Source organism: Ambystoma mexicanum, chromosome 14, assembly GCF_040938575.1.
Source record: "Ambystoma mexicanum isolate Mex_15411 chromosome 14, UKY_AmexF1_1, whole genome shotgun sequence".
In the NCBI taxonomy this organism is placed as follows: Eukaryota; Metazoa; Chordata; class Amphibia; order Caudata; family Ambystomatidae; genus Ambystoma; species Ambystoma mexicanum.
The window spans coordinates 138,528,030-138,555,749 of record NC_090940.1 but is presented as its reverse complement, the minus strand read 5'-3'; the positions used below and the strand labels follow the sequence as shown (position 1 = coordinate 138,555,749).

The following is a 27,720-nucleotide window of genomic DNA, read 5'->3' as shown; positions in this document are numbered from 1 at the left end:
GCTCTCTTCTTGGGGGCCTGGTAGTTCCGGCGACGTTTAGCCGCTAGCTAAGCTCGCCTGTATCCCTGAGAGGAATATGCTGGCCTACCGAAGGATCGGTCCCTCGATGAAAATCTGGAATTCCCCGATGCTCCTCTGAAGGGACGAAAAGACCAGAAACTCTGATCACTCTGGAGGGCCCCCAAGGAACGCGCCGTGTCCGAGTCCTCCTTCATGCCCTTCAGGGATTCGTCGACCTTCTCGCCGAAGAGGGGGTCTCCTTCAAACGGCATATCCAGTACCTTGTACTGCACCTCCGGTCGGAAGTTGGTGCATTTTAGCCATGCCTGTCATCTGAGAACTACGCCGTTGTTAACTTGCTTAAACCCCGACTCCGCAAGGTCCACCGCGATGTTAATAGCGTGATTCGAAGCCTCCTCACCTTCCCTGACCAGCAACATAGCTGCTTTTTGATGTTCATCTGGAAGGTGTTCGAGTATGGGCGCCAGCCGATGCCACATCTCCCTGTCGTATCTAGCAACTATGGCGAGCGAATTGGCCTCCTTCACTGTGGTAGCACCTACCGACAGGACTTTTTTGCCGAACGCATCCTGGAGTCTAGCATCACTTTCCGGAGGGGTCGTACACTTGTGTTGAGCCCTTGCCTTTCTCGCCGCCGCCTCCGATACCACAGAGTCAGGTGTTGGTTGAGAGGAAAGGCACTTGGGAGTAGAGTCCGGGGCCTTGAATTTTTTCTCTAGGCGACCCTTCATTGCTGGCTCTGAGAAAGGGTGACGCATGGTCTGAAGACCTTCCTTCCACACATGATCTAGGATGGGCACTGAAAACTCCGACCTCCTCCTTTTACCCATGTGGTCGAAAAGAAACAGTCCTTTTCTTCCTCTTGGGCCAGGCCAAATTCCGTGCAAGCCCTGGCCATCATGTTGTGGAATGACCAGATATCGTCTGGGGGAGACGGCTGAGTCGGGCTCCTCAGGGTTTCCAATTCCACATCCGACTCCCAAGTCGGATCTCTGGAAGGGGAAAGGGAGAACACCGACGACGCTCTGCTGCCTGATTCAGACTCCAACAGTTCCCCTTCCTCGTGGCGTGGGGCCGAGCGTTTTGCCACCGGAGGCTTTGCCTCGGGGGTTGAAGGTGGAAGGCGGCAAGACGGGCCCGGGTCGTCGACGACCGACCTGGCCGGAGTTGTTCGGGGCAGTCTGTCATCCAGTGTCTTCAGCAGCGTTTGCAGCGTGGACAAAACCTCCAATGACAAAAACGACTGCGGATTGAGCAGGGGGGGTAGAACCCAGAATGCTCCCAGGGAAAGGTGTGGTAAGTTGTAACCCCAGGTCTGCAGGGGCAGCTATCCTTTCACCCTCGGCTCCCGAGGATACCGACAAAGCCTCCTGCTGTAGAAGAGTGTCCAGCAAAATTGGGTCGTAGACCTCTGGACGCCGGGCCTCTTGAGGGGTGTCCGTCGCCGAAGCAATAGTGGGCCCCGTCGTCATCACCTGCAATCCAGGACCGGTTAATAACTGCGATGGCGGCAGAGAAGTAGATGACGACTTCCCAACTGTCGACGACGGTGGTGGTCGCGTAGGCTTATGCGTTGCTCCCGCCTTTTCCGAACTCGACCTGCTTTTCTCTGTCTCTCGACTCAAGGTCGATCTATGGCGATCGCCCGAGGAGGATTTAGATTTTTGTCTTTCCTCGCTGAAGATGAGGATGAAGAGGCCTTCTTCGAAGAAGAGTCCTTGGAATGGCCTACTGACGATTTCTTGTCCACCGGTCGCGACTTCTTGTACCGGTGGTTCCGATGACGATGAGCGGCGCGGGGTCCCTGAAGATTTTGACACCGAGGGCGCGCTGTATGTGGAGCCCACTTCCGAAGGCGGGTATGCCCCCGCTCCGTCGTTCAACCATGCGACAAGTCTGCGATCCGATCCTTAAGAGTCTTCTGGGAGAAGCCCTTACATATGTCGCACTTGTCAGCCGAGTGATGAGGGTGCATACAGTAAATGCAGTCAATATGTCCGTCCCCCTCGTATATCTTCTTTAGTCCGCACGTAGCGCATGGGCGGAACAGTGCTTTCCCCGACATTAGGAGAAAAAAACGCAACAGCACAACCTAACGAAGTAGACAATACACAAGGTGTTCCCACTTTGGAGACGGTTGAAATCTGAAGGGAGCCGCGGGGCGGGGCATTTATACCACTACATCCTAGTGGGGCGTGCGTGTGCAGCCCAAAATGACGTAGATAGGACAGAAAAGTGTCTAACGTTTTCCTACGGGAAAAGGCTTTACAAGCTTACCGAGGGTTCCAAGTCTGTCGACAGGGAATATTCTAAGCATGTGAATCCATGAAAGATCCAATGCTGGAGAATGATTGAACCTTGGAGACTATTTTGAAATGAAATAGCTAAATGATGCATTTTATTGTTGATGAATATTCTTTTGAGGGTCAGGTTGGGATATTAGATCGACTCATGGCAATGATGAATTTGATCACGTGTTTTATATACATTTTTGGTTATTCGCGATTTTAAGAGTATACAAGGTTAGTTGTAACCATATTATACCAACAATAAGAAAATAAATAGCAGAACTTTACCATGAGACAATTGAGCCCACAACCTTACAGGGAAGTGACCATTAAGGTTCTCCACAATATCAAAGACCTCTCGGATAAAGCATTGTATGCTGCAGTTGTAGGGTAACTTCTAGTTTCATGTATTTTCTGACTTTGTTCAAGGGGGCTGGTGTAGTCAAACTTCAAGCATCGATGATGAAAGGATGGTAGGGCTAATGGGTGAAGTTGCAACATTTTGCAGTTAAGTTATTATGATTTATATCGCGCACTGCTACCGTTTCCATGGTCTCCAGGTGCTCACGTGGCTCTGTAAGAAAAGTGGGTGGGGTTCGTTAGTCGGGAAAGGATAGCGGTTGTGCTCTTCTGTTGATGCCTATAGAAGCAGGAGGAACTGTGTTTGTTGTCTCCGGAGGGGTGGCATCCAGCGTCTACGTTGTTTGAAATGGTTTGGATTTGTGGTGTGATTAGCTGTGGTTGTGTGTTTTTGTGTGTAGTTTTGCTGGTCCTTTTGGGCGCGTGCAGTGGGTAAGAGGTATGCCAGTGTGGAAAAAGGAGGGGGTGGTTAGTTGGTTTCTGTTTGGCTGTGGGTGTGTGGTGGTTTTATCGTTGGTTCTTCAATCCAAATTGTCCCATATTTGCTTTGGTCCTCGAATATGGTTAGTGGGGGTGCAGTTTTTAGGCTTGCCTCAGAGGGGTGAATAGCCCCAATATTTAATGTTGACAGGATCAAGGTGAGACCGCTCTGAGCCCTTGCTGGATCAAAAAGTTTGGGCGAGGCAAACAAAGGTCTAGAGGCCCTAGGAACTCTGGCTGTCTACATTGTTTTTATGTTGTTCCAGTCTGGAATGGGTTTCCCGCCTTATAATCAACAGTATACAAGAGAAAAGGAAATTTGTCTTCTATAGGAATCCAAACAAAGCTTTTCAGCAAGTACCAAAAGCACATCCCAACCCAGCATGCACCTCCCCCCGTTAGTAAAACGAATCTCCACCGACCCGGGTTATGGACGTCGTTCTTACTATCGATCTCCGCTGCTTCTTTGGCTTCCCCATGTCATACTCATCGTCATCCAAATCCTAAGAAAATAAAAATAAGTGAGGACAAACACGTCAATGGTAGGCAGTTGACAATACAGTAAACTTAACTCTATGGGGCTGACGCAAGGTGAAAAGTTGGGAGAGAAAACCTGCTAGAGCAATACAATAGAAGAACAAGTTACTTCTTACCTTGTAACGTTCTTTCGACGGGATGTTCCTCCAACGTATTCCTCATCTTAGATATCTCCTTCCAGCTCTGCTGGCCTCGGAAACATTTTTCTCTCTAGAGGGCGCTGTGCGACGACGTCCTTCGAGTCGATGTCCCTCGACAGCCGCCGTATCGACGCCGACGTCATCCTGGCTATAAAGGCTGCGTGCAGCGCCCGTTGCTCAGTTCCGTTTTGTAGCCCACAATAATGCTTTCTGGACTAAACTAATCACCCTGAAGGAGCGTAAGCTGCAACAACAAGGGAAGTAGAACTGCGGGGATGGATGGGAGGGTCGATGAGGATTACGTCGGAGGAACATCCCGTCGAAAGAATGTTACAAGGTAAGAAGTAACTTGTTCTTCGAACGGATTGTGTCCTCTGACGTATTCCTCATCTTAGATATGCTCCCATAGCAGTATTCTATTATTGGAGGGGGGAGTACTGACTTCATGCTGTCTTCTATTGATGAATAGAATGCAGTACAGCCCTTCCAAACCTAGTCTCTTGACTGGAGGAGGAATCCAAATTGTAAAATTGTGTAAAGGTATGGACAGACGACCAAGTAGCGGCCGCACAAATGTCTTTAACCGGCACACCTCTTGAGGGCCGATGAAGCTGCAATACCTCTGATCGAATGAGCCCTAAGGTTTTGAGAGGGCTCTTTTCCTGCCAATTTATAACATTCCAGAATGGCTAGAATGATCCATCTGGAAATGGTCTGCTTAGTTATTGGTAACCCCAGCTTGTGACCTGTGTAACCTACAAACAGCTGGTCTGCCTGTCTTATCCTGGCTAGTCTACTGATGTAAAAACTTAAAGCCCTTCTAGGGTCTAGCCTGTGTAACCTCTCTTCCTCTTTCCCCGGGTGAGGAGGAGGATAGAAAGATGGTAGGGTAATCTTCTGAGTGATATGGAATTCAGAAACCACCTTTGGGAGGAAATTAGGCTTCACTTGCAGGACAACTTTGTCTTTGTGAAAGATAGTGTGAGGGGGTTTACAAGAAAGAGCTTGTAATTCGCTCACCCTTCTAGCAGATGTAAGTGATATTAATAAAACAGTTTTAATGGTAAGGAATCTTAACGAACAAGAATGGAGTGGTTCGAAAGGTGTGCCCATCAGGAAAGTTAGGACTAAGTTTAAATCCCATAGGGGAACTTGGAATGGTCTTGGGGGATAAACATTGGTTAACCCCTTAAGAAATTGTATTACCAAAGGTAACTTGAAATAGGACGGTTCTTCCGCAGTGCGCTTAAAGATGGATAGCGCTGCGAGATAGCCCTTAATGGTGCCAACTTGAAGGCCTGAATTTGCCAAATATAGTAGGAAGGACAAGACCATTGGTGTACCACATGAAAAAGGGTCGATATTCTGTTCTCTACACCAGCTGCAAAATCTGTTCCAACGGCAGCGGTATAAAGACTTTGTTGCTGGCCTCCTTGCCGAAAGCAACACCTCCATAACATCATCAGGGAGGTCCCAATCCTTGTACCTCAGCCTTTCAGAAGCCAAGCGTGAAGGTTGAGGGTTTTGATGTCTGGATGGAGAACCTGACCTCCCTTCTGTGATAGCAGGTTCTCTCTGAGTGGAAGTCGAATTGGAGGGCAGATGAACAAGTCTAGAAGGTCCGGGTACCACATTCTCCTGGCCCAATCCGGGGCAATTAGGATCATGGTTCTCCGGAATCTTCTCAACCTCCTGATCATTTCAGGAATGACAGGGACCGGTGGGAACGCATACAGAAGCGGAAACCCCCAGTCCACTATGAACACGTCTCCCAGAGCTCCTCTCAGGGGAAATTCCCTTGAGCAGAACAGATCGCATTTCCTGTTGAGGCTGGTGGCGAACAGATCTACCTGAGGGGTTCCCCAAAGGGCGAAGATCTCTTGAAGGACTTCCTGAGCTAGCTCTCACTCGTGGGAGACTGTGCTCTGCCTGCTTAGAGCGTCCGCTGTCAAGTTCTTCTCTCCGGCTAGGTGAACTGCCGATAGAGAGATTCCTTCTTGGATTGCTCAAAACCAGAGCTGCATCGCCTCTCTGCACAGGGGTAGTGATCCTACGCCTCCTCTTTTGTTGAGGTAATGCATGGCCACCATGTTGTCTGTCATTATCAGGACGTGTTTCCCTTGTACAGCTGGCAGGAACGCCTTCAGCGCAAGTCTGATGGCTCTCAGCTCCAATAGGTTGATATGTAGTCTGGACTCCGATGGAGACCAACGACCGCTGATGGTCAAGTCGTTGGCGTGGGCTCCCCACCCCGTGAGTGAGGCATCCGTGACTACTGTTATCTCCGGCCAGGGTTGCCAAAACTGTTCTCCTTTCAGAATGTTCTCCTGACAGGCCCACCACTGAAGGTCTCAAGCTACTCTGTCGGGAACCTGAAGACGAACTGTCATTCTCCCTGAGAATTGTGACCACTGAGTCCTCAGTGCCCACTGGCGAGATCTCATTCTCAGGCGAGCCTCTGGCACTAGGAAAATGCAGGATGCCATGAGGCCTAGCAACCTCAAAAAGTCGAAGGCTGGGAGACATTGGGCATGTTGGAACTTGGTAACCATCTGTAGAATATCTTGAGCCCTCAACTCTGGTGGCGAGGCTTTTCCCAGGGAAGTGTCCCGGATCGCTCCTATGAACTGGAGTCTCTGCGATGGTATCATTTGTGACTTCTTTAAATTGAGGGAGAAGCCCAGTCTGTGAAGGGAGTGGCACACATGATTTAGCTGGATCTGAGCTTGTTCCGAAGAAACAGCCCTGATCAACCAATCGTCCAGGTAGGGGTAGACGTGAATCCCTTCCCTCCTTAGACTTGCCGCCACTACCGACATTAACTTGGTGAAGACCCTCAGGGCGGAGGTCAGCCCAAATGGCAGCACTCGAAATTGATAGTGAGAGTTGCCAATTGCGAAACTCAGGTATTTCCTGTGTTTGAAATGGATAGGCACATGGAAATAAGCGTCCTGAAGGTCCAGAGATACCAACCAGTCCTGGAACTGAAGGGCCTGGAGGATCTGAGAAAGAGTGACCATCTTGAATTTGTCTTTCCTGAGGAATTTGTTCAATTCTCGCAAGTCCAAGATGGGTCTCAGTCCTCCGTCTTTCTTCGGAATGAGAAAGTAAGGGGAGTACCAGCCCTTGTTCCTCTCCGCTACAGGTACCGGTTCTATGGCACCTTTCTCTAGCAGGTCTAAAATTTCCTGCAAGAGGAGTGGATCTGGAGCTTTCTGAGAGCTGATCCCCCGGTGGATGACTCTGAGGTATACGTAGGAAAGGTAGGCAGTAACCTTGGGCAACTGTTTCCAATGCCCAAGCATCTGACGTGATAGCCTGCCATACCGCCAGATGTTGAGTCAACCTGCCTCCTACAGGTGTCCTGTGAGGGAAGTCCTCAGAGTGGTTTTGGGGCGGCTGATGCAGATGCCGATGGTAAAGAGGCACCTGCTGTTGCTGCGGCTTTTGAATATCTACCTCGCCCACCTCGGGTAGTTCTTCTTTGTCCCCTTTGAGCCGGTCGTCCTCTACCTCTTCCGAATGCTGAGTAGAAGCGAAAGGACTTGCCCCTCGCAGAGGTTCCTGTGGGACGAAAAGGTGTCTGACGGATTGCAGCTCCTAGGGATTTTGCTGCTGCTTTTGAAGTTTGCAGTTTGTCTAAACTGTCATCTGCCTTTTTCCCGAACGAAGAAGAGCCATCGAATGGCATGCTCAAGAGCCTGGCTTGCACATCTGGGGCGAAACCAGACTTTCTCAACAAAGCGAATCTTTGCCATAGCATCATATTTTTTATCGTCCCTGTCGTGTGGGACGGTAGGATAAGCCGTCTTGACATCGGTAGAGGATGCTGCCTGTACGACCAGACTTTCTGGGGATGGGTGTTCAGACAAAAACTCCGGGTCCATAGAGGATACCCTGTACTTTGTAGACAGTTTTTTATTTACTACTGGTACGACATCTGGGGTTTCCCAGTTTGTCATGATCGTCCTCTGAAGAGCTTTATGGAAAGGCACCACAGGATCCTCCTGTGGGCCTTTGTCAAGAATATCCGTGACGTCATCTTGTTGGAAAGATTGTGAAGGTGCAGACCATCCCATAAACTCTGTGATCCTGGCCATTAAGGCTCTATAGGGGGTTTCAGCATGCTCCCCCGGGTCTGGCCTAGCAAACTCCACCTCAGGGGAGGTGTCTAACCCACTTGCCTCATGTAAGGAATCATGAAGATCCTTTAACCTGCGTTCTTCAGAGGAAAATTCCTCTCTAATTGGGGTTACAGGTCCCTGCAACTCAAATATGTCTTCCTGTTCAGACAATTCACCATCTTCCAATATTAAGGACATAGTTCTCAATTGTTCTGAACTTATAAAGGGTGTAAACCCCATTTCCAAGGCAGAGGGTGCCGAACTTGTCATAATCGTCCTCGAAAACGTCAATGTCGTTGACGCCGAAGGCTTCGAGCGTGGCGTCGAAAGCAAAGGCGGAGGCCTCGAAGACCTCGACAGAATTGGGATTCTACTCGACAATCTCGACGTCATCGACGTCGAGGACCTGGGGATAGACACTGGGTGTGTCGTAACCGTGACTTTTCCTGGCGTCGACAACGGTGTCGAAGCTGGCGTCGAGTCGACAGACTCGTGTGTCGAAGGTCCCTTCGACAACGGCGTCGAAGACATCGACCTCGACGGAACTTGCGTCGACGGAACCTTCGAGGAAGGTTTGGAGGATATAGTCCTGCTCGAGGGTTCGTGACGCGCTCGAGAGGTTTCCTTCGCCGGGTACTGCGACTCGCGGCGTTTTTGACCTTCGGGTCTTTCGACCAGAGCATCGCTCTCGGCAGTCTTCGAGGGGGTCGAGGCCGCTTTCTCGAAGACGCTCATATTTTTGCGGAATTCCTCCCATTCAGCCCGGGAACTATGTTTCGTGGGGCACGGGATTCTCTTTGGTGAAACAGAGGAAGAGGAAGACGGAGAAGGGGCTCTTCGACGTCTCCTCTTCGAGTGCTTCGATCTCGAGGAGTGATGAGACCCACTCCGAAATCTGGAGCGCGAATGGTGACGAGGAGACGAATGTCTCGACTACGTTGACGAAGCAGAAGCTTTAAAAGTCTTACCTTTCTCCAGCTTCCCCCTACGCTCCTTCAGGGCCTTAGCTGTCATGGACATACAGTCCTCGCACTCCGAACAATGGTGTTCAGCTCCCAAACACCACAGACAAACTCTGTGAGGGTCAGTCAGCGACATCTTTTTCCCACAATTTCGGCATTTTTTGAAGCCGGATCGAGGAGTTGTCGGTTCCGACGAGGAAGCCATCGAGTATGGATCGAATAACTCGAGGTAAATAGGTTTAACCTGACAAAACTGAGCAACGGTATTCCGAGGCACTGAGTACACGCGGAAAAACGGAACTGAGCAACGGGCGCTGCACGCGGCCTTTATAGCCAGGATGGCGTCGATACGGCGGCTGTCGAGGGACATCGACTCGAAGGACGTCGACGCGCAGCGCCCTCTAGAGAGAAAAATTTTTACGAGGCCAGCAGAGCTGGAAGGAGATATCTAAGATGAGGAATACGTCGGAGGACACAATCCCTTCGAAAACATGTTCTCAAGTCAATTATTGACAAGTAGGAGGTGAACTGTCTTATGCTGCCAATTCAGATTGTCACAGAAAATACCATAAAATAAATCCTTAATGTAGGAACCAGTTGATGTGGTATTAATCTCAGTAACATAACAGGTTGGAGTACTTTAACCATAAGCAAAAATTGATCTTTAAGACAGATATTGTCCTCTAATGATGGGACAGACGATAGGAGCCATTTGTCAGAAGTACCCACGTTACCCAAAGTCTACAAGACCTTTTTATTTGGCCGCACGTTCAGAAAGTCCCGAGCTAAAGGTAGCGTCCCAAAAATGAAACATCTTCCAAAGTTGAGCAAGCCTGTTTCACCCAAACAGGTGAAGAGCACAGAGACAGATTTTGGGGTTGTTTATGGAGAGATTGGTTGTTTCAGGCCTTGTAGACATTTTGCTTCTTTTTACATACTTAGCTGTGAACCCACCTTATTGAATGCATGCTTTTTTGGTACTTTGAGCTGCCATTTTTAAGTTTAGGACTTTTCTTAATGACCATACACCTATGAAGGATGGCAATGATTGGGATTGTATAACTTTCATGGACCAGCCAAATCAAAATGGTAGGGCTGGGCGATATATCGAGTTTCGGAGATATATCGATGTATTATCAAAATCAATATAGAAACAATATCATTAACATCGAAATCTATGTATACACATTACATATACTACCATTTTCTATTTACATTTTGATATTTACACAGCTGTGAGTATTCTCAAACAGGAAGAGGAACCATGTATTTGCACTTTATTTTGATAAATGTCTTATAAATTAAGGTGTTTGTGACATCTCACATGTAGTTGGCGGCTTACAACTGAGCATTTAACCCTCAAACAGTATTGAGATATATATCGTCTGTGTCGCAATTTAGTCCAAAAATATAGATGTGTGACTTTTGGCCCACATCGCCAAGCTCTACAAAATGGTGCAGACTCCTGCTACTCGAGTGGTCAATCATTGTCCGTTGATGTAGAGGAAGTTGTAATCATTTGAATATGCAAACCATAGGTCTCTCCACAACACAAATGGGAGCAGTGGACAAGACTGTATTTTCAATTCTTCAAACAGAAATTTTCCTTTCGGTTTGTGAACGGTCAGGCATGCTAAGGTGGAAGAACTGAAGACTCTAGACCTCTGTGCACACTATATGCCTGTCTCGGTATGTCCTCTCATTGCACCAACTACTAATGGGTGAAGTTTGAAAACCAAGGAAATAAAACTGAAGCATTTGCTGCCATAACAGTACCTAGTGAATTAATAAATTAGCTCAGTGCATTAACGCGCTTGTATCAGACAATGACTCAGATTTTCATGAGTGAAAAATTAATAAAATGAATACTGTGGCGGGCCAGAAGAAACAGCCAGACATTTGAAGGACATTTTGAGTGTGGTTTATTCAAACAATAAGACTATGGCCAATCTTTCCCTATAGCGGTTTCCCTGCCTATATACATACCTTAAAGTGCTTGTCTGTCAGAATTCCGAAATGAAAATGTTCTCTGTCCAAAACTAATTATAACCGACCCTATCACTATTTGACTAACTTAAATTATACTAGGAAAATGTCTCTTCCTTCTCCAATTGCTCTCTTATGGCAATGTCTATCTGTTTCATAGTTCTTGTTAGTAAGATATCTTTAGACAGTCTCTCGTCACCTTCTGAACAAGGTCCTGTAGTCATTTCTTTTAATAATGTACTTGGGTTTGCTCTCTCCTCTTGGGATAGTTATTTCACAAGGCTTTGCAATGCTCTTTCTTATATTTTCTGCCAGGTGTATATGCCTTTCTGATCTCTGTAGCTCTGGTCTTTTCAAGTTGGCTATTCTTTGTAGCAACGTGATCTTTCCCCTTTGCTGACTTGCCTCAGTTTGTTCACTTCTTAGCTTTCCTATTTTGGTGGACTTCAGCTCCCATTTAGATTCCCATCCTTCTTTCCAGGGTGTTTGTCTCCAGTTCTTAACTTCTCTTACACGTTTAGTCACTATTCTCGAGGATCACCTTAATACAGTTCAACTTTGCAGCTTTATATTTAGGGACTTGCCATTTTCACAGACACCAGTTTCTCTTGGTATCGATTCCTTAATACCTTCACCCTCAGGCTTATTCATTATTCTCATGGTTACGTCATTACAGTTCCACTTTGCTGGCGTTATTTTCAATATCCTGTCACTTTCACTGGGACGAGTTTCTCTTCTTACATAGAGATGCCTGCGGCCTCCGGGTACTCCTGTTCTCCCTGTTGCCTCTATGTTTGCAGGGGAACGTTTTCTGGCTCACCGCTCACTGGGGTTCTCTTCCTCTACTCCGCCTCTCTATTTCCTCTCTGGTGTCAGTATCTCTCACTTGGTTCTCTTCCTTAATGCGACTGCATCGGACTATGGTTGCAGGGTCTCTCGTGGACACTCTCGCTTGGGGGTTTTGGTGCTGTTCCACTGGCAGATTGCCCACCACGAAGTCCTCGTGGTCACAACACCACAGGGATAAGGGTTGTTGCTCTCTCCTCGGAAACGCTGAGCTTCTCGCGTCCCCTCTGCTACCCAGGACTCCTACAAAGGTCACAGGCTCCTCTCAGCGTCACCTCTTCAGTAAGCTTCCCATGATTATGCTCTACTCTCTCTGGTCGTGCTTCGCCTCTACTCAGCGTACTCTCTCGCATCAGCCTCCTCATCTCAGGTAAATGTAAGCCTCCCTTTAAAATGACATATCCTCCTTTTTATGCACACTGGGATATGGGATATTTCAGTTTTGTCTTCAGCAAAGTCCCTGGAGCTTACTTTGATTTTTACATCTGGCAATCCCATTATGGTGGATGGTCTAGGAAGTTCCACACGGGAAAGGGAGTCCATATACCCTAAGGGGAAGTCTCCCAGGGAGGTCCCACTTGCCCAGACCCATAAGAAGGGTCTTGCAGAGTGGGCTCACCTCCCTAGCCTCAAAGGGGGAGGCTTCCCCTTAGGGAGAAGGGACGAATATCGTTGATTCGTCACAGTACTGATTCTCAAGGAGGAATACCAGTTGTTTACACATTTTGGAAGTGTGTTGACCTCTGAAAGTGGAAATGGGACACAGTATCAACTCCGAAAACCTTGCCTCCTTTCTTCACCCCATCTCTGCCTTGAAATTGCCTACATGAATTTATCAAAAATACACTGAAGACCTCTATTGACCACGAAACAAGGTTAATGTATATACGAGTGATTCAGTGAGGGGACTGCGTTCTCCCACATGGCCAGCCAATAGAGGATGGACGGAGCCCATTTAAGTGCAGGTCTGTGAAGCTGAGTAACTCAGCACGGTCATGTGGCGGCAGGATATTATTTAGCATCCTGTCACTCATTGTTTCCGAGTTGCATATGTTAAATACATTTCCAGGCCAAATATCAACAATGGGCCGCACAATAAGTTTGAAAGGTACAGTTGGCTGTTATGGTGAACTGCAGAGGTAATCTCCTCATGCATAAGCCGCTTCATAGCTGTGCAAAATCACAAAAAGCAGGTAACCGTAAAAGACCATTTAATAGGGCATCTATAATGGAGCCTGAGAATTTACGGAAATCTAAAGATGGCTCATGTCCGGTATAAGCTGTTCAGACACATGAGTGCATTGCATTCTGGTTGTTGCAGTTCTTTACATGTAAAGCCAAAGTAACACTGCAAGCACATGACATGAATTCAAGATGACATTGGCTAAAAGTCAGCATGTAAAGAACATCATATACCTATATATTTTAAAGAGGGAAAGATCAAGAGTGACTAAGTGAGAAAAGTGGGCAGTAATTTGTTAACATTACTTGTTTATTGGAATTTAGCATTTCCTCCTCAGCAATTACTTACCGTTCAGGGAAGAGGGAGGGGGGAAAATGCCAGGGAAAGGTAGTGGTGGGGAGAGAGCAGAACAATCAAAAGAAGAAACAATAACAATGACAAACTCAGCTTCAGGGACCATGGTCCGACAGACCGTCGAATTTCACATAGGATGGCTTCATGACACAGGGTGAACTTAACAGAGTCTGATCATTCATTTTAATAAAATCTTTCTTACAAAAGGCACATTTGATCCTTCACACTTTCAAATATATAGATATGATTTTCCTCACATACTGGATTTTAGCTAATGTCATCTTGAATTCATGTAATGTAGTTGTAATGTTACTACCAGAATGCATTGCCCGAGCACAATACAAACCTCCAAAAGTAAATAATGGATACACTGTCAGCACACTCAAGATATGATCGTTTTCCTGCACACGATCAGTGTACCGCAAGCAGCATCATCATCACAGCTTCCAAAACCTAAATGGCTAGGAATCGAATGTGATGAAGGTTATCACTGCGGTGTGACAAATCTAGGCAATTTATCCCTTCTTCCCCAGGGGGAGGATCAACCCCTTCAAGGCTAGGGAGGTTTGCCTGCTATGCAAGACCCCCTTAGGGGTCAGGGAAAGCGGACCTCACTGAAAGTGACTCCCCTCTGTGGCACAACTTCTGCCTATATGGGAACCGAAGAAACAAATGTTATGACTGCATAGCCTACAACTAAGACGGACAGTATTTCTCTATTATTGGCTCAAAGTAATGCTAGAGACCAGTTAAACTCAGCTGTGTACATACAGCAACACGCCCCTTTGATATGCAGAAATGTGAATACCGAGACGAAGAACCTTGAATGTAGGAGAGAGAATCCTATGCAGAGGCATATATTGGGTATCACCCTTGATTTGATTTTTTCCAAAGATTCTTTGCTGAGCCTTACCGCCATTGAACCAGTGATTTGGTCAGATCACTTTTTGATATCTTGCACATTTAAGTCCTTTGATCCTCCTATTAAACACCCAGCGCCTAAAGTACTGTTACGCTCCTGGTGCTCGGTTAATACTAAGGATCTTAGCGCACTGATTACTTCTAGATGCAACTCCGTATCGCCTACATATCGGTCACTGCTGTCTCAGGTATTTCAAGACACGGCTGTTAATCTTGCCCCTCTGAAATTGATACGTCATAGACTGCCTTCGCAGCCATGGTTCTCTGATCAACTTAAAGCAGCTTATCAGAAGGTAAGGCAAACTGAACATAAGTTGTGCAAATACTACGATCCCCTTCTTAGAGAATCCTATAAATCCTGCCTCTACTTCTTTGGCAGATATTAAAACTTTGTATACTAATTGACCTTTTCACAATCGACCTCGGGAGAATTGACCTAATTTAGAAGGTCAATTAGGACATGTATGTGGGGGGAAACCCCCCGTACACACCCACCCAATCCAAAAGCCCCTGCAACCCTCCACCCAATCCCCTTATATTATTTATAATCCAAAACCAACCCAATACATATATAAAATAACTAAAATAATATAAAGGTCAATTGTGCATAAGGTCAATTAGGACTACTATAATTAGGTCAATTGTGCAAAAGGTCAATTGTAAAAGGTCAATTTGGGTAATGCATTAAATCTGCCAAAGTAAACTATTTCTCCAGTAAAATCGAAACGGCCCTGTGTTAGCCAAAAATGTTATTCTCCATTGTTAAATCACAGTCATCCTCAGACTCTCTCACTTTTAGGGTTAAACCTACTCAATTATGTGATGGTCTCTCCCACTTCTTTCTCACTAAAATCGATAATATCCGGAATATTATTGCCAAATCACTAGCTGTGCCTGTTGACAATACTAGTAGGTTCCCATTGCTACATCTTTAGAGAAAAAAGTCAATTGGTCCACCTTCCCCCTCTTTACAGAAGCAGAAGTACTAAAAGCTATTAAAAAGATCAAATCCTCCTCTCCGTCTGACGCCATTCCAATTGAGATTATGAAAAAGATTGCACCGGACCTTTGAGGCTTTAACTATGGCTATAGGGGGCGTGGCTAGCGCACGACAAGATGGCCGACTAGCCCGTGAGCTCCGGCTTCGATCAATCCTGAAGCCCGACCATCCTTGCTCAGGACCGCCCTAGCAGCACGATCAACACGCCGTTGTGTGGCGGACGGTCGCGGCCCCCACTCATCAAAAACTGGGGCTTGGGCACCGGACCGTGAGGTAGATACACCGCCCAGAAAATCCGGCGGCTTGTGGCCGCGTCGCTGGCCGCCTGCGGGCTCCGCGCGCTACCCATCCGGAGCCGCGGGGGGAGGGGCCGCGTACGAATACACATCCTGTCCGCGTGTGGCCCGCCTAGACCTGGTGGACGCGGAAGCTCCCTGCTGGTGTCTTGGATCTGTGGACCGGGGATCTGACGGGGGCGACTGTCGGATCGCCCGTGCGTCTCCCCTGTTTTTCCTGAGCCTGCGCGGAGCCCGTGAAGGACGCCCTGCGACGACATCTGCGGGGTCTGGCTGGATGACTCCCGCCACAAGTAGGTCCGGTGTGGTGGCTGACGGAGGGAAGACTGTCCTCAACTGGGGACTGGCACTGGAGGGTGTGGACGCATTCGGGGAGGTCCCCCCCGGACAATAATCCTGGGTCTACGGGGCCCGCCACACACATAGCGAGACTTCCTGCGTCCCTGGTGCGGGCCTGGGCCTAGGCGGCTGGGGCGTGGGACTACGCGACACAATATTATCCGTATGCCTGAACTTGGCGGTTACACACATCGGCATGCAGTGTACTGTTGACCCCGTAGTCACCTATCCGTAACTCCCCCTATAGGGGCCACTGCGACCTTGCCTGGTTGGTTCCCACTGCGGCTTCGTTGGACTCACCCCCCTGAAACAGCTATTGAGATAAACACCCTATAAACGCCTCTACAACACGCGGACGCGGGAAACACTGGAGGTAGTGGAGACCCCGGCTCGCTCCCTATTACATATGGGCCGCCACGATCTGAAGGGAGCGCGCTCCAGGAAAACCGGTCCAATGGACTCCTTTGCAAGTGCTCAGCCCGGTGGGTCCGCGGATCCGCCAACGCAGCGGGCAGCTGACTCGCCCGAGCTGCCAATGGAGGAGAGGGTGGATAGACTGATGGCTATGGTCCAGGGTGGCTTCTTGGCGGTGAATACAAAACTCGATGACATTGGGGCAACAATTAGCTCCCTCAAGGCGAGGGTGGACAAGGAGAGTGCCTGCACCACTGAGGCCGAAGGTAGAATCGCCACCAATGAAGAGGCGATAGCGCAACATGACCGCGACATTGCCCAACTGAAGGGGGACCTCCGGAAAACTCTTGATAAGTGTGAAGATTTGGAATCTCGTTCAAGGAGAAATAACATAAGGCTGGTCGGGGTGGCCGAAACCTTCGGTAAAGGAGCTATGGAGCGCCAAGTAGAAACCCTCCTGTAGGAACTACTGGGCCCGGATACATTCTCGGCCCACTTTCTGGTTGAGCGAGCACACCGTACATCGGCACCCCCGCCCAAACCGGGCGCTCCGCCCCGTACGATAATCGCCCGGCTCCTAAACTACAGGGACAGAGACGCTATCCTGCGAGCGGCCAGGGAAAAGGGCACCTTGCTACACGAGAATAACAGAATACACATATATCCGGACTTTTCTACGAACGTCCAAGCACTAAGAAGATCTTATGAACCCGTCAAGAGGCAGCTAAGGCTGCGCCAGGTCCAGTATTCACTTGTTTATCCGGCGAAAATGAGGATACAGCATGGTGGCCGGGCCCATTTTTTCGAGAATCCAACAGAAGCCATGTTGTATGTTGAGGCCTCCATCCCGTTGCCAGCTCGGGACCGGGCTGGGGGTCGTACCCCGCCGCCCCGGGGTGGGGCGGAGCCCAGAGTCCCCGATGGGTTGATGTGGTTCTCCTGATGTTGCACTACTATAATGCTGCGGCCTGTTGGCCACTGGGCGGCCCTGAATGTTAATGTTTGGTTTAACGAGGCCTCGCAGATCTCTTGGGCTGGAGGCCGCGTGAGTGTCGCTCATACCCCCCAGGAGTGATCCTAGGTTATGGTTCTAAGGGTATAAGGGTGCATCGTCCAGTTGGGGTTGATGATGCGGGTGGGGGGTGGGGATGGGAAAATGGCACGGTTAGGCCAGCGGTTATGCCGGCTCTGTTGGGGGATTGTACGTTAAGTGTTGTTATGATTAAACCTGAGAGCAGTTCTATAGCAGGTCCTTCGGTTCCCTTGCACGGGGGACTAGAGGGTGGGCTCCCACTTGATTTGTGGTATGAACATGACACGGGACAATAAAGGACTAGACATCAAGCTCCTATCATGGAACATCCGGGGGTTAAATAACCCAGTTAAGGCAAGAAAGATCTCAGCGTATGTGGTGCGACATAACCCCCAAATACTGTTTGTGCAGGAAACGCATGCACTTGGACAGGTCAATGTTACATTTTTGCCTAAATGGGGTCCCCACAGGTATTACACTGATTACTCGTCACAATCCAGGGGAGTGCTGACCCTTATACACCCTAAACTATGTTTCAAATATCAGTCCAGCAAAATAGACCCACAAGGAAGATACGTGTTGGTAGTAGGGGAGTTGGCGGGACACCAGACGATCCTGATCAACACATATGGCCCTAATCTAGATGATCCACAGTTTTATAGTACCCTGGCAGATATGTTACTCTCGTTCGGGGAGGCGCGGATCGTCTGGGGTGGAGATCTCAACATGATACTAGATCAATCCCTAGACCGCTCATCGACGGCCCCTAGGGCCCCCGCTAGGGCGGCATTAGTGGTTAAACAATTGATGGAACAGATGGGCATGTTTGATGCATGGCGAGCACTACACCCGAAGGAGAAGAAATATACTTTCTACTTGTCGGTGCATGATTCCCACTCGCGCATTGATTACTGGATCATTAGTCAATCCCTGGCCGAGGCTATCTCTAGATGTGATATACACCCCCGTACCCTTTCTGACCACTCACCGATAACACTAGATATAAATTTGAGGGACGCCCTCCCCCCGGCGAGAAGATGGAGAATGCCACCCACAATCCTAAGAGACCCCAATGTATGTGAGTCGCTGCATGTGGAGATCGCAGAATTTTTGGAAATAAACGAGGGTTCAGTCCCGATTTATGCGACTCTGTGGGATGCATTTAAGGTCTGGGTCAGGGGTAATATCCTGGGGAAGTCGACAGGTATGTTGAAGTCGGTGCGGGAGGAGCTGGGTTCTACTGAGACAAAGCTTGATTTACTACAGACCGAATACAGTATTACACAGAACAAGGAAACCCTTGCTCAACTGCACACAACACTGGACGAGTTCCATAAACTAGCTCATAGAGAGGTCCTGTACATGGCCGCACCGGCCAGAGCACGACGGTATGGGGAGAGTAATAAGGCTGGGAGGTTCCTCGCCAACATGCTTAGATCTGACAGGCACCACAACCCGATCCCGAGTATATACGCCCCTGATGGCGCACTGGTGAATGGAGAATGGGACATTAACTCGGCATTCATGGAGTTTTACTCCACTCTTTATTCCAATCATGATCAAAAAAATAAAGAAGACACGTTCAGATATCTGGACAACCTTGACCTTCCCACACTGACCAGTGCGACCCGGGAGGCGCTAGATAGTCCTATTACTGTGGAAGAGATTGTTGAGTCCATAAAGGCCTTATCGAATGGTCGCTCCCCTGGCTCTGATGGTCTACCTGCGGAGCTATATAAAGAGTTCAGTGATGAATTGGCCCCGCTGTTGTTGAAGGTATGGGAGGAGGCTACGGACCGGCAGGTGCTTCCGGAGTCAATGAGGGAGGCAATTATTACTGTTCTTTTGAAACCCCGTAGACCAGCACACGACATGGCGTCCTATAGACCCTTATCCCTAATTAACACTGATGCAAACATTTTTGCAAAAGTGCTGGCCACTAGACTCCTCCCGTTCATGCCAATCCTTGTCCACCCCGACCAGGCGGGCTTTATTCCAGCCCGATCTACTGCCCTAAATTTGAGGCGCCTCTTTAATGTCATGGCACAGTTAGACCCGGATGCCAAGGCGGCTGTAATTGCACTAGATGCCGAGAAAGCATTCGATTCGGTGTCCTGGACCTACCTTTTTTTGGTGTTGGAGCGGTTTGGCCTGGGTCGCTACTTTATCAACTGTGTGCGTTTGTTGTATACACAGCCGACAGCTAAGGTCTTGACTAACGCCACTCTCTCACCCGCTTTCCACCTATACAGGGGGACTAGACAGGGATGCCCCTTTTCACCCATACTTTTTGCTTTAACCATTGAACCAATGGCGGAATTCATACGCCAACACCACGCACATAGAGGGCTTAGGATGTCTGGACCTCAGATTATCTCGCTTTATGCGGACGATACCCTGTTATACGTCCGAGACCCCATCGAGAACGTAAAACAAATCAGCCAGTTAAGGGAAGCTTGGTATAGAATAATGTTGTAATGGCGTTACACTCCCGAAAGGCTTCATAATATGTTTCCCAATACGGCACAGGAATGCTGGAGAGGATGTTTGGGGAGCAGGGACTGGAGGCACATTTGGTGGGACTGCCCCAAGGTGAAGGTATTTTAGAATAAAATAGTAAAGCAGGTACAGTTGATGTTGCCAGGCTCATTAGTATGTACTCCAAGGGAATGGATGTGTGGAATGTTTGATCCGGAAAAACAGTTCCCACTGAAAACACAACGCAAAGCATCCATGGTGTTGGTAATAGCGGCCTGATTACTAATAGCAAAAAAAAATAGAAAGAGATCACTGCCCATGGTCATAGAATGTTTGCATACAGTTTGGGGAATGGTGGCGATGGAGTGGGTTACATATAGAATACAAGGTAGGCCATCATATTCAGGAGGGATTGGAGGGTGATAATTGAATACTTTAAGGGTGATTATATGCTACAATGGTGCCCAGAGAACTTGAAAATATTGTCAATATTGTAGAGGACGGGACGTTCCTCATTCATGTGAACATAATCAAGTCAAGGAAGTACAACGGTTCGACAAGTCAGGGGTTGGGGGGGGTGGTTGGGGATTGGTGGATTGTTGTTTTCTTTGTTTTATCACTGGTTTGATATGTAACCTGGAAATGGCAATAAAAAAAACTTTTAAAAAAAAAAACTATGGCTATAAATGACTCTTGTCAATCAGGGATTGCTCCACCCGAGCTGAAATCCGCTAGGGTCATTCCACTTCTTAAGCCTTCACTGGACCCTACCGTTTTAGCCAACTTCCGTCCTATTTCTTTGCTTCCCTTCCTGTCCAAGTTACTCGAATTATTGGTTACACCCTTGTTTTCTTCTTTTCTTGAATCCTCTAATATTTTAAATTCTGCACAGGCTGGCTTTAGACCTGGTAGAGGTACTGAGAGTTTTCTAGTATCCGCCCAGGTGGGGTTGGGGTCCTGATTTTATTAGACCCATCAACGGCATTTGAAACTGCTGACCACCCCATCCTGCTATCTCGCCTTACCCAGATAGGCATATATGGTCAGGTGCTAGCCTGGTTCACCTCATTCCTGGCGGATCACACACAGACCCTCTCCATGCCACCTTTCTTCACCCCCCCCCTTGCTTCCTCACTTTTGGTGTCCCACAGGCCTCGTCCCCGATCTGATTTAACATCTACATTTGGCCTTAGTGTGTCTCATCCGCTCCCACGGCCTCAACTGCTAATCCTACACCCATGACTCACAGATCTTGATCCAGCTCGACCGTGATCAGGATGAGGTGTCGTCGTGCCTTCTGAGTTGCTTGATGGCAGTTGGCGCTTGGATGGACCACAACTGGCTCAAACTGAACAGAGACAAGACGGAGGTCCTGGTGGTTGGGTGTCCCTCTGATCCCTCACTCTGGGTTTCAGCTTTTTGGCCTTCCTCTCATGGTTCTCTTCCTAGCCCGGTTAGCAAGCTAAAAAATCTAGGGGTTATCCTCTCTGCCTCCTTGTTGATGACAAACTAAGTCGCAGCTGCCTGCCAGGCAGGTCACTACCAACTTAAGGTCCTGAAGAAGGTTCTCCCTACGATTCCTGAACCTCTCCGCCCTCCGTTGATCGCGGCGTTGGTTCCATCTCGCTTGACTACTGCAACTCACTGTACTTGGCCCAACCCATCGGCCTTGTACGGCGGTTGCAGCGTCTACAAAATTTGGCAGCCCAGATGGGAACTGGCACCCCTTATGGAGCCCACATTAGCCTGGTGCTACGCTCTCTCCACTGGCTACCAGTTAGCCAGCGCATTAGATTTAACGCTCTGTGCATAGTTCACTGTGCTCCATTCCCACGGCGCAGAGTTCCTTCAAACTAAATTCTCCCGCTATCAAACTGGGCACTCTTTGCACTCTTTTACTGCAGATCTCCTTATTGTACCCAGGTTCCGTCGCACGAGGATAGGTGGCCGTGCCTTTTCCATAGCTGCGGCCAACCTATGGAACGGGTTACCACCCCCGATTAGGAAGCTACCAAACCATTTGGCTTTCAGAAAAGCACTTAAAACTGCACTCTTCTAGGCGTGTACCTCTGCTGACCCAGCCTCCTGGTTTGAACTTCGTCTCCCTCCCTAGCGCCACGATGCCGCTGGGTGACAGCGCGCTTAAGAAATGAACATAACAGAGGTGAGCCGCAAGCATATCGACAACCTGAAGGTGTGGAGCCATGTTAAACTGGAGAGCCAGCGGTAGTGTGGAGAAAAGCAAGGAAGCAGAGACATCGGCGGGCCAGACCAGAGAGAGGCGGCACAGCCGAACAAGAAACAGATGGCAAAACCGTCTCACTTGGTGACATGACCACCCCACAGCCGTTTTGGATCAGGGACCCGAGAAACAGCACAGAGACCAGGAGTGAACAGAGGAAAGAATCCTCCATTTTGGATACGACTGAGGAGTCTACCGTGCAGGGCGGCATTTGAGAAGCAGACGCTTATGGGCCAATAACTCTTAGAAGGTAGGCAGACTGCATCAACCCTGCTGGGACTCAACCCCACTTGAGCATGCCCAGAAATACAAAACTTACCAGAGTTGTCCAGAGAGGAGGAAGGCAAGCAGAACCCCATGAAGAGAGAGAGAGAGAGAGAAGCGGGGGGAGGTATGGAAGGTGGTTACGGGAGACTTTGAAACCAGAGAGATGAATATGTGATAGAAATATTGAAACCAGCGCAATGCTTAAGAAAGCCAAAGGGTTCTGGAAGACCCATGAGAAATAAACATTTGGGAAACGCCAAAAAGAAGGGAACCTGGTGGGTTCAAGCAAGTGGATTAGGATATAAAGCCAAGAAAGACAAATTGGCTAAGGTGGTGGGACAGGACAAGGAAATCATTCCTACATGTAAAGGACTAGAGACATTTAAAGAGAGATTTTCAACTTTTCCTGAAAAGTTGCAAAGGAGAGCGGAATCCCTTTTGGTTTTGACTATTGGCCCAAGATAAGCTGAGAAAAAGGCCATCACCTGGGCTGTTTTGTATGTTATTCAAATATTGCGGTAGGGCTAGATAGGTTACAGACTGAGGACTGCCTTATTTCTGTTGATGACTGACGAGCACCCTTAGTTTACATTATAGCTAGGGAAACTCTTTGTAGCGATAAGTACAGATGCATTTTTCTTTTAGCTCACATTAATTACATTCAAGATGTCCTCTCTGAGTCAGTCTCCTTCTTCTTGTTCTCCACAACGGTAAACTAAGCTACCAATAAATATTTTTAGGCAGTAGTGCTTCATTGAATCTAGGACATTCTGCAGTCTTAATTTCTTAACTGTAGAACACCATTACTTTGGTTGGCCTAAATCCTCAAACTCCATCTCCAACCTTCAAAAGAAACATACTTCCGATTATGGGTCTAAAGGAGGTAGGTTGCACCACAACGCAGGATCACTGAAATTTGCAAAAATCAGGCACTATGAATCTAGTTGAACAGCCTGAATATGGAATGCCCAATGGCTTATACTTTGAGGTACACATTAAACAATTTGAGTTCAACAATTAAGCAAGGGCCATCATCTTGGGTGGTGATCATCGCCAGCTTCATCGGGCCCAACACCCTATTTTTTCACAATCAGCTCCCCGGCAAAAGAACAGATTACTAGTGCCACATTTTCAAATGTTTTTCTTTAATGCAAAACTATGCATGGTTGAGTGAAGTTGCACCAAAGAAAAACATTCCTAATCCAAGATGGCCACCATGAAAGTGAGGAGAGTTCTTTGGCACATAGCCCCTTTTCTGTACCATGAGGGCCAGAGGACACAAGTAGGAGGGAGAGTGTGGCAGTCTGGAAGCAAAACATGTGTGTGGAGGCTCCTGGGTAAAGTTGAGCTGGAGTGTTTGGGCAGGCAGCAACAGCCAGAGATTGGCATCAGTCCAGCTAGCACAAAGAATATCCTTAGATCGCACTGGAAATTAAAGCCTGTAATCCGAGTAATGCCACTGGATAATGCACTTGTGCCAAATGTATATAATAATTATGACTGCTGGGTTGATAGCTCACATGTTTACTGATCGCTGCTGCCAGGGTGCCAGCCTAACCTTGCATGTTCTATAGGAAGGGCTATCTCAGCACTTCCTCCTCCCAAGGTAGATAAACAGAGTATTATTTAATTGCGTAATAAAAGCTATTACAATGCTTAAAAGTGGGAACAATCCAACAAAGCGCTAAACACCTAACGGTAGTGCTTGCACTTAAAGCGCAGCACAAGTCAATGGTCATTCAAAATGATGATCATCTGGTTGGAATTTTCCTAGAGCTATAGTCACTAGATCAGTGTGAAAATGCATGCTACGCACATGTCTCTTCTCTTACACCATGCTGCTTTGAAGTCCTGTGCCAAACGTACAAGGCTTCACATAGCAATAACAGTGTCTGTGTCAGGTATTTTATGCAGCGTAATGTGTTCTTCTACGGTCAGGGCTCATGAACTGGCATGTGGCAGCTGTCGGCTCATGCCTGCCACAATTAAAGTCCCAAAAGGGACAACTTTTAAGGGTCTGCAACGGTTGCTGGTCTGTTCCCGCCACAATCAAACAAATGCTTTAACTAGTACATAACTGGGAACAGGTGCTGCTGAAATGCGAAGCTTCCCATGAGCAATGCATTCCTAGGGCAATTCTTTCGCAACCCACTGGTGAGGGCTACGTAAACATAGAACTATAACAGTGACATTGTGTTCATCTCCAAAAGGAAAGACCAGATTCTCTAAAGTAGTAGCTGTAGCCGAGCAGTCAGGTTTAACTCCAGGGAGCAGTGGGTGGGGTGTGGTAGTTAAGTACAGTAACTCAATACAGTTAACTAAATAAAACACCCACACTGGCATACTGAAAAATATACACATACAGTAATTCATAAAGACATAGTATTATAAATAAAACAAATGCACACTGCACAATAAAGTTCCTATAGGGGTTTTACCAGGTTACTCACTGTAGTGACCACCTTACTCCTAGTCCATAGTCCCTTTTCCTCCATACTTATGGGACATCTCTCCGTCCTGTGGGACGGGAACGGAGCACTTTGTAAAAAGCATCCCAAATTTTTTTTTCAAAAATATGTCCTTCCTCTCTTTCTGCGCGGGGCCCGGCACGCGGCCGTAACCCCGCCCACCTTGGCTCCGCCCCGCGCATCGCCCATCAGTCCTTTTCTATCGCCAGGTCAGAGACCTATTAGCAATAACAGAGGAACCTTATTAGAGGGGATGGCGGGCGTATGGAGGAAAGGGGACTATGGACTAGGAGTAAGGTGGCCTCTACAGTGAGTAACCTGGTAATACTCCTACGTCCCGTCCCCTTTCCTCCATACTTATGGGAGATTCCCAAGCACTCCTAACAGGAACTACGGGTGGATGGGAATACCCCTTATTGAAAAAGGTTCTTCAGCACAGCCTGACCAAACTGAGCATCAGCTCTCGAACTCATGTCAAGACAGTAATGCTTACAAAAAGCAGAAGGGGAGGCCCAAGTAGCTGCCCTAGCGATGGACTTCCAGGGGACATATTTCTGAAAAGCAACCGCGGCTGCCTTGCCCCGCACCAGGTGTGCATGAATACCCTTAGGAGGTTTCAGCCCTTAGACGGTGAAAGACTCCGTAATGCAGGCAGCGATCCACCGAGAAAAAGTCACCTTAGATGCCGGCTTACCCTGAGAGTTACCGAAAGTTACAAAAAGTTGAGAAGAACTCCGAAGCTCGGAAGTCCTGTCAAGATAGAACTTAAAAGCCCTTCTGACATCGAGACAATGCAGAACCCTTTCTGCCTCTGAGGAAGGGTTAAAAAAAAAGACCAGCAGGGAGATCGACTGATTCAGATGGAATTCAGTTACCAACTTCGGTAGGAAGGCAGGATTTGTCCGTAGGACTACCTTATCCTTGTGAAATACCAAGAAGGGATACTCAACCGACAAGGTCTGGAGCTCACTCACCCGCCTTGCTGAGGTAACGGCGACCAGAAAGGACACTTTCCAGGATAGGTACTTGAGGTCCACCGTGGCCATGGGTTCAAAAGGCTTATGGCACAGCGCCGTCAGGACTACATTTAGATCCCACGGTGGAAGCGGACTACGAACTGGAAGGTAGAGGCGTGTTAAGCCTGCAAAATGCCTCTTAACCACTGGATTACACAGATTAGGAACATTGGTCTGTGGAAAGATAAGCGGAGACCGCTGAAAGGTAAGTTCTGCATGACAGAACGTGAACACCCGACTCTGCAAGGAAGGATACGAAGGACAGCACAGTGTCAATCGTAGCCACCCTTGGCTCCAACTGCTTTCCCAAACACCAATGACAGAACCTGAGCCATTTACTCCTGTATTGGGATCTGGTTGAGGGTTTCCTGGCTGCCTGGATAATACGCATGTTATCCGCAGACAAGTTAAGATGCTCTAAAGACCTGAACTCAGGCACCCTGCCGCCAAGCTGAGCCATTGTGGGGAGGGGTGCGACATCTGCTGTTCCCCTTGATGAAGATCGGGGGGTCACTGGTAACCTGATCGGCGGATACACTGAAAGGTGTTGAAGTTCTGAGAACCAAAGCCTGGCCGGCCACCAGGGTGCTATGAGTACAAGGGAACAGTTCAATGAGTGCTTCAGCTTCCAAATTGCTCAATGGACTAGAGGCAGAGGCGGGAAAGCGTAAGCTCTCATGTTGTGCCATGGAATTTCGAGAGCATCCCCCAGAGAGGAGGCTCCCAGCCCCCCTCTGGAGGCATACAGAGGAAGCTTCTTGTTTACCGCCGTAGCGAAGAGGTCCACCTCCGGTGTGCCCCAATGCAGGAAAATCCATGAGAGGACCTCCGCCTTCAACCCCACTCGTAGCTGACCACTGTCCGCCAGCTGAGGGCATCCGCTGTAACATTCAGCTAGCCCGGGATGTGCACTGCAAGCATCCAGACGCCATGAAGCATGGCCCACTCCCAAATCTGGATGGACAGGTCAACGAGGGGGGGAGACTTTGTTCCCCCTTGCTTGTTGATGTAATACAACGACACCACATTGTTCATGCGTATGCGTACCACCTTCTTGGCAAGTATCTGTCTGAACGCCCTGAGCGCTAGGAAGATCGCCAGAAGCTCCAGATGATTTATGTGAAGGAGCTTGTCCTGAGGCGACCAGAGGTCCGAGACCTGGAGAAGATCTAACGTCGCACCCCAGACCAGGAGGGAGGAGTCCGTCATGATCGTCCTCATAGGAGCTGGGACCAGAAACCCGGCACCCACCGACAGGTTGCTGAGAGACGACCACCATTCTAGGTCCACTCTCATGGAAGCCGGAATCATTATCAGCTTGGAATCCGGGTCCATAGCCTGACACCAAGAACTACGAAGACCCATCTGGGTCCGTCTCATCTTGAGACGAGCAAGAGGAAGAGCCAGCGCACAGGAGGCCATGAGACCCAGAAGCCTCTGGAACCACCAGGCCAACATGCTCTCCGATTGCGCAAACATCTGACACGTGGCTAACAGATCCGCCATTCTGTCCCTGGTCAGGTACACTCTGCAGTCGATCGTGTTCCAGCAAAAACCGAGGAAAATCAGGTCCTGCGAGACCGTCATGGAAGATTTCCGCCAGTTCACCGATAGCCAAAGATGGAACAGGAGCTGAAGGAGAGACTTTGCGAGCGCAGAGAACCCTCATTTAGTAGGTTTTTCGATGGTGTTGCCACCTGAACCTGAGGAAGAGGCTGAGGAGCGGGAGAAAAACCGCGTCCGTTGTTGCCTACGACGGTTGTTCCCCACAGGGGTATCCACTCTGCGAGATTTTCGGTCGTGGAAGCCCCTAAAGCCAGAGGAAGATCGACTTTGCGACAACAGTCTCTGGGTCTTGAAAGGAGCCCTAACAAGGACCGACAAGGTCTTAGCTGTCTGAGTGCTATCCTTCGTCTTGGTGAGCTCTCCATCGAACGGAAGGTCCAACACCTTGTCCTGCACTTC

The 27,720-nt window shown here is 48.5% G+C and overlaps 1 protein-coding gene across 3 annotated transcripts in view; it reads right to left on the bottom strand.

Annotated features, from left to right (window-relative positions):
• PACS2 (phosphofurin acidic cluster sorting protein 2) overlaps positions 1–27,720 on the bottom strand; it is a 1,334,790-nt gene that overhangs the window by 484,894 nt on the left and 822,176 nt on the right. For 2 of the 3 annotated variants that reach the window (XM_069638734.1, XM_069638736.1), the window contains one exon: positions 3,572–3,652. In XM_069638734.1, coding sequence (XP_069494835.1) covers positions 3,572–3,652 — 81 coding nt within the window. The remainder of the gene's footprint in view (positions 1–3,571; positions 3,653–27,720) is intronic. The other variant, XM_069638735.1, reaches the window with a different exon arrangement.